The sequence below is a fragment of the Macrotis lagotis genome, chromosome 4, assembly GCF_037893015.1.
Source record: "Macrotis lagotis isolate mMagLag1 chromosome 4, bilby.v1.9.chrom.fasta, whole genome shotgun sequence".
Lineage (NCBI taxonomy): Eukaryota > Metazoa > Chordata > Mammalia > Peramelemorphia > Peramelidae > Macrotis > Macrotis lagotis.
The window spans coordinates 202,243,310-202,256,615 of record NC_133661.1 but is presented as its reverse complement, the minus strand read 5'-3'; the positions used below and the strand labels follow the sequence as shown (position 1 = coordinate 202,256,615).

At 40.2% G+C, this 13,306-nt stretch overlaps 1 protein-coding gene across 3 annotated transcripts in view; it reads right to left on the bottom strand.

Moving 5' to 3' along the window:
• LOC141522071 (bifunctional peptidase and (3S)-lysyl hydroxylase JMJD7-like) overlaps positions 1-13,306 on the bottom strand; it is a 34,053-nt gene that overhangs the window by 14,942 nt on the left and 5,805 nt on the right. Inside the window, exons 5-8 of one of the 3 annotated variants that reach the window (XM_074235165.1) lie at positions 6,398-6,493; positions 5,985-6,061; positions 901-973; positions 220-356 (exon numbers count right to left, since the gene is read on the bottom strand). In XM_074235165.1, the coding sequence (XP_074091266.1) occupies positions 220-356; positions 901-973; positions 5,985-6,061; positions 6,398-6,493 (383 nt within the window). Of the gene's footprint in view, positions 1-219; positions 357-900; positions 974-2,837; positions 3,836-4,746; positions 5,373-5,522; positions 5,683-5,984; positions 6,062-6,397; positions 6,494-13,306 lie in introns of those variants that run through there. The other 2 variants (XM_074235164.1, XM_074235163.1) reach the window with 2 other exon arrangements.

The window sequence follows — 13,306 nt, the reverse complement described above, 5'->3', positions numbered from 1 at the left end:
TGCTCTCCCTCTCTCTCTTTTCTCTCTTCCCACTTTTCTTCCTTCTCTCTCTCCCTCTCTTTCCCTTTTAATTCTTTTTTATAAGAAGTAACTCCATGAATGGGGGAGAGGGGGAAGGATACATTTTGAAATGAAGATGTTAAAAAAAAGTTAGCAGTAAACCATTGTGTGTGTGTCTCTGTGTTTAAAGAGAAGGGCATGTTGAGTGGGGAGATGGACCTTGAGGTGACTGTGGATCCGGAAATGGAAGGTCTGGTTCCAAACAGGGTTCCTGCAGTTTCTCACAGTACGTGTCCGAAATTCTTGACTTGAAGCTGTGGGCAGCCATAGGCTCACATAGCTGTCAGAGGGTGTTACTAGAGGAAGAGGGAACACCATTCAGAAAATTATAAGATCATAGATCAAGGGCCAGTAGGGTAACCTTAGAGGTCATCTAATCCAACCCTACTTTTTTTCCCAGAGTAAGAAACTAAGGTTCAGAAAAGATAAGGGATTTGACCAAAGTCCTGTAGGTATTAAATGGGAGAGGCAAAATTCAAACTCAGTTCTTTGACTCCAAATCAGTGCTCTTTCCATCTATGCCTCTCCAAGGGGGTAACAGGACCTCTGAAAGCATAGGTTTCCATTTCTTCCCTCAAAGAATCCATGTCACCTCCCTCCCAATTTGAGAGGGCACCAGGCTCTCCAGAGACCTATGCTGATCTGCAACTGGAGCTAAGAGGATAAAGAAGATGAGCTGAAGCCAAACTTCCAAAGTCTACCAGTCTGTTCTGGGAGCATCTCTTGCCTGACAGTTCTGGTCAGCTTCAGTCCTCCTCTCTCCTTATCGTCCCTGGCTGGATTCAGGGCTATCCTCAAACTGACAAGGAATTCCTGACAGGAAAGGAATTCCATACTTACATATGTCTTTGGATGGGAAACCATGGGCCTTTAGGACTCGGACAGAGAGCAGACTGCTGCTACCAGTGGTGGGCTATGAGGAAGAGAAGTAAATGAGCAGTTGTAAGATTACTGGAAGTTGATGTAGACTGAGGCAACTCCTTGCTTTTTCCAGTCAGGCACCAAAGGAGAGTACCATAGGAGATACATAGCTCATGCAGGTATTCGACCATTGCCTTCTACTTGGACAGTCCTGAATTGGGAATGGAGAGGAAACTTTGAGCTAGACTCTCCACTTCCTTCAATATAGTTTGCCTTTTTTCTCTTCTCATTCTTCCTTCCATCCTTTCATATCTCTCACATTTTCCTTTTCTCACTCCCTCCCCTATCATTCATTTTATAACTGAGTCCAGATTATCAGTTGTCATAATTAAAACTGATCTGGATGTGAAGGAGGCAGAGAGGAATTGGTGTTAACAACAGAAGGGGTGGGAAAGGGATGTCAGTTGCTGGCTTGGTGCTAGCCCCCTTTGATAAATAAATTAAAAGGAAAATTTTTGGTTTTGGTGATGGTCCTTTTTCCTGACCCTTGATCAGGTTATAAACCAAGGAGAAATGGATTCTCTCCAAGAGAGCAGAATAATTTTGTTCCTTGTATTTGTATTCCCAGGGTGGCTTGTTTGTTTGATTGATTCTGTTTGTATTAGAGGTATTACTTCTCCCAAGATTTGCATCTGTAGCTACTCTTGCCTCATTCAATTATCTTCTACCTTTGTGAGGCTTGGCTCAGGAAGGAGGTTCCCAAACCACAAATACCCCAATGGGGGCAAAGCCTGCCCAGACATGCCTAAGGGATGTTGGAGTACTATCTACCCCTCCCTCTTATCCTTAGATTATCAGTGAGTGACTGCAGGGCCAAGAACTTCCTCTCAAGAACAAAGGCAGCTTGCCCCATGTCAGTCAGCCCTAAGGCCCCCACACCCCCAAGCCTGGAGTTGCTGAGTCACAAAGGATGATCTGGAAGGCAAGTCATTCACTTCCGCCTGAGGCCCTGAGAGGTTGGTGGCCAGAGACCTGATAGCATGGAAACCAAAAGTTCTGGTCCTGAGCAGCTCTATCGGAGTCTGTGGGCACTCAAAGGACTTTCCAACTTCAAATTTGACTCAACTTATATTCTGGAGCACTTCTCCTTGTCCTAGAGTCTAAGTCTGAGGCCCTGAGAGGTTGGTGGCCAGAGACCTGATAGCATGGAAACCAAAAGTTCTGGTCCTGAGCAGCTCTATCGGAGTCTGTGGGCACTCAAAGGACTTTGACTCAGCTTATATTCTGGAGCACTTCTCCTTGTCCTAGAGTCTAAATCCCAGATTTGGAATGGATCTCTTGCTATCTAGTCCAATTCCTAACCTCAAAGAATCTCCATTACAATATATTCGACAAGTTATCTTCTAGTTTCTGTTTAAATTACCTCTAGTGGGAAGGACAATCAATCCCCTCCTGAGATAGTTCATTCCACTTTCAGATAATTCTAACAGAACTACCTAATATCTAATCATGCCTAAAGGTACATCTTTGCAATTTCACTTACTGCCTTCCAGTTCTGTCCTCTGAGGCCAAGCAGGACGAAAATCTAATTTTTCCACATAACCATTCAAATTTTTGAAAACATCTTCCATATCTCCCCGAATCTTCTCCAGGTTAAGTATCCTTAGATCTTTCATCCCTGCCTAATATGGAGAGTACCCGGTTCTCCTCCTTTCCCTTCACCCCCATCTCCTCCTGTAACACAACTCCTGTTTCTGGGCATGACCAATATGGGAGGGAGCATCGTCCAGCAAGAAAGAGAAATGGGTTCAGACTAGGTCATCCCCAGAGCTAGAGAAGCCTAGCAGTGAGAAACGGGGTGCTAGTATCCTAAAAAACCCTGCTACTAGGAGCCCGAGTCACTGATGGATCCTTACCAGAGCCATGCCTTCAGATCCTCTCCAGCACCAGGGAAGATGTAGTCTCATGCACGATGAAGCCTAGCTATGTAAGTATGCTGGGCCAGGGATGTCACAGCTGGCTCAGAGCTCCTCCCATCTTCTCTGCCCTTGGCTCAAACCCCACACCCATTTGTGAAATAACCACCTTTGCTACAAATGAGGCAGGCCACACATACATACATACACACACACACACACACACACACACACACACACACACACATAAACCACACAGATGAACCAGAGCCAGGGTGCCTTCTCTGGTTCATCCTGGTCTCACACTTCCTCGACCCTGGTTTTCCAACAGATGAGAATCTCATGTTCTGTCTAAGACTGAGGAACTTGTCCCCTTGCCCATCTGAGGTTGCTTCTTTGTACAGATCCATCCCTAGCTCTGCTAATAAAAGGTCAAATGTACGGAAGTTTAGAGAGGAAAATACTAGGTGGTGCTTGAAGGAATCAGCAGGTCGGGAAGGGGACTCCAAAAGGACCCAGGAAACCCAAATTCCTCTTGGTCTTGCTAAGAGCCTATGTTTCATAATCTATCTTCCTGCGCTAGCAGGACAGGAATCCCCAGTCCTGATTAAAAGAGCTGGCTTGAGGCCCATCTGAGAAAGATGTGTCGGGCCTAGGCTCTCCCACCTAGGCAGGAAAATTGGCTGTGTGAGGAAATCAAGGAAAAGAGGGCTGACGCGTTCAGGCATCTTTGCAACTGCTGACAGTTAAGATTTTATGTGATGCACCCGGAATGAAGGTTGGGTCTGGGCCTGGAGTAAGAATGAAGTTGGGGGACAGACAGCATGACTCTGGAGTCCAGTTCCTTTCCAGGAAGACATCAAGTCATCGGGCCGGCATCTTCTGCTTGTGAATAATGGCTCTGGGAGGTTGAGCACAGCTTCTCCCAACCCCACCTCACTTCCTCTGCCACCTGCCCAATCCTAGAACTCAAGACTGTGTCAGACAAAGTCAAATAGGGGTTAGCTGAAGGCTGGCTCTGTGACTTTGGATGCTATTATGTGGAAGAGAGATTAGATCTGTTTTGTTTGGTCCCACAGAGCACAACTAGGAGCAGTGGGTGGAAATGACAAAGACTTAGATTTAGGCATAATGTTGGAGAGACCTCCTCCCAATCAGAGCCATTAAAATGAGCATGGGCTGCCAGAGGAGACTTTCATTTCCCTATCACCAGAGGTCAGAGATTGGAAGATTACTTGTAAAGTAAGCTAAAGAGAAGATTCTATTTTGGGTGTGAATCAAGCCTACATAGAGATAATTGGTGACAAGGAGAGCAGAGTGCTAGACTCAGAATCAGTAGGGGTTCAAATCTGGCCTTAGACACAAGCTGTATGAGCCCTAGGCAGGTTACTTCTCTTCTGATTGCCTCAATTTCCTAAAATGAAAAGTGGAGATAATAAAGAAACTATCTTCCAGGGTTTTTATGAGACTCAAATGAGATAATGATTTTGAAATGCTTAGCACTGAGCTATAAAAATGCTCATTCCCTTTGCTTCTCTATGTGGTGGATGAAGAATTCTTTGACTATAAATTCCTATGTGAATGTGACTGTTTTGAGCTTTTGTGTCTTTGTTTTCATCTTGTTCTGAATTCATTCATAAAGTCTGACCCCCAATCTTGTTGCCTTGGATGAATCTGCTTATATCCTAGACAGAGACAGGGTCTCCATCAGGGAGGCAGAGCAGGCAGTTGCTTTGGAGTTCAGTAGAGGAAGCTGAGCCCAAAAGCCCAGTAGTTCTTCACTGAAGATGGAGAGAGGGTGAAAGCTGTCTCCTTCCCCATTTGAGGTTGCTTCTTTGTACTCATCCCTCCCTCCCTCCCTCTACCAGCAAAGGGTCAAAAGTCCAGGTGCCCCAGGGGTCAGTTCTACCCTATTGATAGTGGAGAAGAAAGAAAAGGAAGACCACATGATAATAACAAGTAAAATAACACATTTATAGGAACTCAAGCAAACAAGTCCCAATTACAAGTCTGCAACTCAGAGAGAGCTTAAGGGCTTCACAGGGCAAGGGGAAAGGACTGGAGTTACTGCCATCCATAGAGGAACTTGGTAGCAGGAAGTTTCTTTTCGGTAAGTCTGGACCCAGAAGCACCTCCTTTCCTCCTCCCTACAACCAGCCCCTTGAACATTTCTATCAGTCCAGTGTCTTGGCAGACCTGTGATGACTTTCCATAGGTCCTTCCACATCTCTTGTTAGACTAGGAGTTTGGATCAGCTTGGCCCTGATTCATCCTTGGCTCCAAAGGCCATGCTTGTTTGGTAAAACTATCCCAAATGGAACCCTATTCATACCCTATGTCTATCCAGGGAAAAGCCTTGAAACCCCAGGGACATTTCTATAACTGAACTGATCGCTGAACCAGTTTAGAGTGGTCCATCAAGTGAGCTCACAGAGGGTTTGTCCATCTTAGCAAGATCTGAGACCTTGGAGAGGGAGTCCAGAAGCTGGTAGTAGCTGTATTTGAGGTCATATTCCATGTCATACCAGAAATTCACTGTGGAGAAAAGAGGATTTGATCTGGCCACTGAAACCTATGTGCATCTAATCTGGACCCAATCCCCAGCTTTCTACAGAATAGGCTCTTTATTTATCCCAGTTCCCTTCCCCCTTTCCCTCCTCATCCCTACCTGCTTGGGTTCCTTACCAGCAATACAGCCGTGAGACTGACGGACATGATGAAACCAGAGAGCTGGCAGGTAGAACATTTCTCCTGCTTTCACTGTACAGTGCAGTGGTTGGGCATGCTTGTAGAGTGGATACTGGACCAAGTCTGGAGCCACGGGATCTAGAGGGATCCAAGGTACCTACAGGGAGCAGTCATTTTCAGGGGACAAACACCAAAAGCTGAAACCTTGTCATCCCTGTTCCCATCAACTGTATTCCCAGCATTCTCTGACCAAAGAGGCAGATCAGGCAGGAATCATAAGAGAATGCATTCTTCAGGACACAGCTCTGCCCCTTCCCATTCCTACAGATCAGGAGGTGTGTGTGTGTGTGTGTGTGTGTGTGTGTGTGGTGTGTTTGTGTTTTGATTTGTTTACCTTCTGCCCATGATCAACCCCTCCCCCCAAGCCTAAATTCCCAAGGCTGGAAGCAAGATGTACACCTTCTCCATGGCCTCCTCATCCACTATCTTGAAGGAACCATCCTCAGACATGTGGTAGGTTGCTGGTGTATACAACTCTATAGCAAGAAAGAAATAGGGTTAAGAGAGTGGTAGGGTCACAATGATGCAAAAATCAGCCAGGATTGAATAACAGCTACATCCTCCCAAATCAATCAAAGCTTCCCTCTATCCTTCCCTGGGTGGGATCCATTTTCCCATCACCACCTTGGGCCCAGATTGTCAAGATGTGTGCTGCCCAGAGTGATAAATTGCAATGCCTACATTTTACACTCTCAGGACCAGAAGTGTTAAGCACCATGGATAGCTCTTGGTTGGCCAACATAACACCTTGCCCTTCTTTAATCTTCCTCTGAGTCTCCCCCATAATAGTCTCATTCTGTCACTTCACATACCATAAGGGATGAAAGGTCGGTCACTGGGAGGGTGCAGGAGGAAGTGCTTTTCCCCAGATATCACACAATAAAGGTTCTCATAGTGATCCTTATGCACTGAAAAACATAAGAGAGATTGTGAAGAAAAGGTCTAGAGCAGGGGTAGGGAGCCTTTTTTCTGTAAGGACCATTTGGATATTTACAACATCATTCACAAGCTAATTTGTTCAAACATTAGTTTACTCCTAAAAAGTTCCTAGATTTATTAAATTTCTAGTTTAAAATCAGAAAGGAGGTCTCAGAAGGGGAAAAATGAGTTCATTCTGACTCTGCTATAGGTTCTGCCTGGGTAGAGGAGAAGAGATTCACAATATTCAGATTCTAACATCAGCCCTATTCTCTGGCAGCAACAGACTCAGATCAGACTTTTTTGTTTGTTTTAGGTTTTTGTAAGGCAAATGGAGTTAAGTGACTTGCCCAAGGCCTCACAGCTAGGTAATTAATTATTATGTGTCTGAGGCTGAATTTGAACTCAGGCACTCCTGACTCCAGGGCCAGTGCTCTATCCACTGTGCAACCTAGCCGCCCCCAGATCAGACTTTTTAAGAGAGGGCAGAGGACACACAATTCACATTTATGTATCATTTCTTAAAAATAGAAAGCTAAAATTCCTTTTAATGAATGTCATATCAATCAAACTACCAAATAACTATTTTACCGATTTAGAAAAAATGATAACAAAATTCATCTAGAAGGTCAAGAATATCAAGGAAACTTATGAAAACGCTGCAGATCTAAAATTATACTATAAAGCGGCAGTCTTCAAAACTTCCTGGTACTGGTTAAGAAATAACAGTAATGGATCAGTGGATTAGAATAGGTTCAAAACAAACAGCAAAACTGACTACAGTAGTCTACTGTTTGACAAACCCAAAGACATTTGCTTCTGGGATAAACATTCACTATTCAACAAAAATTGTCAGGAAAACTAGAAAACAATATGGCAAGGGGAAGCTAGGTGGCTAGCCCTGGAGTCAGGAGAACCCAAATTCAAATCTTGCCTCAGACATTTAATAATTGACTAACCATATGACCTTGGGTAAGGTCACTCTTAACTTCAAGGTCTTACATAAAAATTTTTTTTTTTAGGTTTTTGCAAGGCAAATGGGGTTAAGTGGCTTGCCCAAGGCCACACAGCTAGGTAATTATAAAGTATCTGAGACCGGATTTGAACCCAGGTACTCCTGACTCCAAGGCCAGTGCTTTATCCACTACACCACCTAGCTGCCCCCAAATAAAATTCTTTTAAAAAATAAAATAGCAAGGCAAAAATTAGGCACAGACTGATCAATCAAATAAGATCAAAATGGGTACAGGATTTAAACAGAAAGTGCAACACTACAGACCAATTTAACAGAGCAAGAAATACTCTAATCTATGGAAATGGGAGAAATTTACGGAGTACATTATAATCTGAAAAATGGATGATTTTGACTATATTAAATTAAAATGCTTTTGCACTAATAAAACCAACATGGAAAAAGCCCGAAGAGCAATCAAACAATCATACCCTTTGACCCAGCAATTCCAATACTAGGCCTGTATCCAAAAGAAATCATAAAAAAATGGGGAAAAGTCTCACATGTTCAAGATATTCATAGCAGTTCTTTTTGTAGTGGCAAAGGATTAGAAATTGAAGGGATGCCCATCAATTGGGGAATGGCTGAACAAATTATGGTATATGACTGTTATGAATACTATGTACTATAAGAAATCATGAATAGTCAGACTCTAGAGAAGGATGGAATGAATTACAGGAACTGATGCTGAGGGAAGGGAGCAGAACCAAGAGAACATTAACAACGATATTGTGGGTTGATTAATCCTGATGAATACAGCTCCTCTCAGCAGTTCAGATATGGGACAATCCGGGCAGACCTGTTAGGAACAATGCCATCCACAACCAGAGGAAGAAAAACAAAATAAAGCCAAAATAACCCTACAGAATCTGATTGAATACAACATTGACTTTTTAAAAATTTCTCTTATGTATTTCTTTCCTATCTCATGGATGTCTTTTCTTTTCCCTTAATCCTAATTTCTCATACCAAAAATGACTAATCTATATGTTAAACATAAATGTATATGTATAATATTCACCTGACTTTTCGCCACTGAGGGGAGGGGGTAGGAAGAGAGGGTAGAAGGAAATCATGTAACTTAAAATATGCATATAAATGTGGATAAATGTTGAAAAACTTTCATTGCATGCAACTAGAAAAATAAAATATCAATCGAAAAAAGGAAGGCTATCAATAAAGAGGATACTTGGGATATATAAAAAATAATGAAAAGTCAGATCCAAAGGACAATAGTGACATGTTAAATCTTTCAATTTAATTCAATACAGTTCTATTACGTGCCTATTATAATGCCCTGTACTAGAGCTGAAGATAAAAAGCCAAAAGTGAAACAGTCCCTGTCCTCAAGGTGTTCACAATCCACTAAGGTTGGGGAGGGCAGGAAAAGAGGGTTTTTTCTTTTTAAATTTTTATTTATTTTATTTCTAATTTGAGATCAAACAAGCATTTATATAACATAGTACAATAAAAGACTGTACATGAAATTGTAAAACTATTAAGTACAACTTGCCATTCCTTTTAAATATATATTAAACATGTAAATTTCTTTTTTTGTCTTTTTCTTTCCCTCTTTTCCTACCCCTACCCCTAATTGATGGCTACTATTAGACACAAATATGTATATGTGTGTAAAATCATTTTACACAGAATTCTATTTAATCAGTTCTTTCTCTAGATGCAGATAGTATCTTCCCTTCTATGTCCTCTGGAGTTAATTTAGGTATTGATAATAGTCAAAATGACTTATTCACTCAAAGTTGTTCTTATATAAACTGTGTACAATTTTCACTTGGTTCTACTCATTTCATTCTTCATCATTTCATGCAAGTCTATCCATGTTTTTCTTAGGTCATCGAGCTCATCCTTTCTTTTTTATATTTAATTTATTTATTTATTCTTATTTTGTACATATAATTTTTTCTACATTACTAAAATATTCTTGTTTAAGAGTAAACATAATATCCCCTCCCCCAAGAAAATATAGACCCGCATAAGCAATAAAGGGGAGAGGAAAAAATTAAAATAAAAAATAATAATAATTGTAGGTATGGCCAGGTGGCACAGTGGACAGAGCACCGGCCCTGGAGCCAGGAGCACCCGAGTCCAAATCCGGCCCCAGACACCAACAATCACCCAGCTGTGTGACCCCATGCAAGCCACCCCAACCCCATTGCCCTACAAAAATGGAAAAAAAACCCCAAAATAAAATAAAATAGTAATGATAATAATAGTAGGGGCGGCTGGGTGGCAGACAGATCACTAGCCCCTGAGCCAGGAGCACCCAGGTCCAAATCCGGCCTCAGACACCCAACAATCACCCAGCTGTGTGGCCCCAGGCAGGCCATCCAGTCCCATTTGCCCTGCAACACCACCCAGAAAATAACAATAAGCTTCAGTCTGTGTTCCAACACCACCAGCTCTGTCACAGATGGATCACATTCTTTAGAATAAGTCCATCACAAAAGTTACTTGGATATTTTTCCACTGTTGCCATTGCTGATCACAACTCCCTCCATTCATACTTCTCTACTACCATGTTCTAATTTTCTCTCTCCTTTCACTCTGTCTCTGCTGTAGGGTAGTTGAGTGGCACAGCAGACAGATCCCCGGCCGTGGGGCCAAGAGGCCCGAAACCCATATACCACCCCTTACCCACCTGGCCCTATGGTCCTGGACAGGCCATCCAATCCCAGCCCCTTGCAAGAAGTAAAAAGAAGAAATGTGTTATATCTGACCACTCTCCCCCCATGGCCCATCTTCTCCTCCTTCATTCACATCCCCCCTTCCCCCATCCCCCCCCTCCTCCTTACTACAGATGTCTATACCCCATTGAGTATATATGCTGTTTCCTCTCCTAGCCACCTCTGAGGGCAAAGATTCCCTCATTCCCCCTCGCCTTCCCCCTTCCATATCATTGCAATAGCTCATTGTAATAAAGAACAATCTTATTAAATAAAATCTTAGCCTATTCCTCCTCTCCTTTTTCTTTCTCCCATTACATTTCCTTTTTATCTATTGACTCCATTTTTATACCACAATATATCTTCAGTTTTCTCCTATGCTTCATCTATAAAAGCTCCTTCTACCTGCTCTATTAAATGAGCTCATCTTTCTTAAAGCACAATAGTATTCCATCACAATCATGACCATATCCCAATCAATGGGCATTCTTGTAATTTCCACTTCTTTGCAACTACTATGAGAACTACTATAAATATTTTAGAACATATAGATTCATTTGCCTTTTCCCTAATCATCTTTGGAAACAGAATGAGTAATGGTACTGCTGGGTCAAAGTGTATGGGCAGCTTAATAACTCTGGGTCCAGGGGAGGCTAGGTGGCACAGTGGATAGAGCACTGGCCCTGGAGTCAGGAGGACCTGAGTTCAAATCCAGCCTCAAGACACTTAATAATTACCTAGCTCTGTGGCCTTGGGCAAGCCACTTAACCCCATTTGCCTTGAAAAAAAAAACCTAATAAAAAAATAATTCTGGGTCCATATTGTTCTCCAAAATGGCTAGATAAATCCACAATTCCACCAGCAATGAATTAGTGACCCAATTTTTCCACATCCTCTTCAACATCTTCACTTTCCCCTTCAATTATTTTAATCAGTCTAACAGATATTAAATGACATTTCAAGGATGTTTTAATTTGTATTTCTCTAATCAATGATTTAGAGAATTTTTTCATATAAATATAAATTATTTTGATTTCTTCATCAGAAAATTACTTGTTCATATTCTTTGATAATTTATCAATTGGAGAACTGACAAAATTCTTTATATTTGAGATAGGAAAGCTTTATCTGAGAAATTGTCTATTAAATTTTTCAGGTTTCTGCCTTGGCTACATTTGTTTTATTTATACAAAATCTTTTTAATTTAATGTAATCAAAATTATCCATTTTACACTTCATTCTGCCTTCTCGTTTATTCAAAAATTGTTCATCTATAAGTCTGATAAATAAAACATTTCGTGTCTTCAAATTTTCTTTTCTTGATTTTTGCAAGGCAACTGGGTCACACAATTAGGTAATTATTAAGTGTCTGAGGTTGGATTTGAATTCAGATCCTCCTGACTCCAGAGCCTGCACCACCTAGCTGCCCCCTTCAAATTTTCTTTTAACATCTTTATTATCTATGTTATGTAACTGCTTTGATCTTATCTTGATTAGTTTTAAAATATTGGTCTATTCCCAATTTCTGCCATACCATTTTTCAGATTTCCCAATAATTTTTACCAAATATTAAATTCTTAACCCCAAAACTTTAAGTATTTATATTTTTCAAATACAAGGCTACTATATTTATTTGCTGCTGTTCTACTGATCTGCCATTCTATTTCTTAGCTAGTCCCAGAGAGTTTTGATAATTACTACCTAATGATGTAGTTTAAGATCTGGTACTGCTAAATCTACTTACTTTAAATTTTTTAAAAATTGTTTCCTTTGATATACTGGACTTTTTATTCTTCATATGAATTTTGCTATTTTCTAATTGAGTAAAATACTCTTTTGGTAATTTAATTGAGATGTATTGAATATACAAATTAGTCTCAGTAAAATTGTTATTTTTATTATGTTGACCCTGCCTACTCATGAACAACTAATATTTCTTCATGTATTTAATCTGATTTTATTTATAAAAATGTTTTTATATAGTTCCTGGGTTTGTTTTGGTAGGTATACTCCCAGGTATTTTATACTGTCTAGAATGATTTTAAATGGGTATCTTTTATTATTTCTTCTTGAGTTCTATTTGTGATACATTTGTTTACATTCTGCTATTTTGCTAAAATTGTTCCAACTAACTTTTTAGTTGAGTCTTTGGTATTTTCCAAGTATATCATCATATTGTCTGCAAAAAGAGATTGTTTTATTATCTCATTTCCTTTTCTAATTCCTTATTTTTTTCTACTCTTACTGCTATTGCTAGGATTTCTTATACAATTTTTTTCCTAATACAATATTGAATATTATTGGCGACAGTAGAAATTCTTGTTTCAGACCTGATCTTACTGGGAAGGTTTCTAACTCATCCACATTACAAATAATGTTTGCTGATAGTTTTAGATTAATGCTTTTTAGCAATTTAATGGAAAATCCATTTATACCCATACTTTTAAGTGTTTTTATATTAATGAGTGTTGTACTTTATCAAAAGCTTTTTCCTATATCTAATGATAAAATCATGGGGTTTTTTTGCTTTTGTTATTAATATTATCAATTATATGCTTATGTTAAATCATCTTTGCATTTCTAGTATAAATCCCATTTGGTCATAATTTATAAGTTTTGTAATATCTTGTTGTAATCATTTAGCTAGTATTTTATTTAGGATTTTTGCATCCATATTCATTAATGAAATTGGTCTATAATGTTCTCTCTCTTCCAAGTGTAAGTGTCAACATTATATTTGTCTCATAAAAGGAATTTGGTAGGATCCCTTCTTTACCTATTATTCAAAATAATTTATTTAATATAATTAATTTTTAAATGTCTGATAGAATTCATTTTTTCTTTTAAAGGAATCATAGACACTTAGCCTCAGATGGACCCAGATTGTGCTTCTCAGGAAGGACTACTTTCCTACTCAGACCTTAATTCTCCAATTCATTCACAAGGTATTTACTGTGGGCCTCCTGTCGGTCAGTGCTTTGCTAGATGATGGAGAATGGATGAATGAGTATAAGGGAGAGTTCCCCAAAGAGTTCATCACAGTCTCATTGAGAAGACTTGTTCACATGTGATGCACATGAAGGCATTTGAGGAGGAGGTACAGGAAT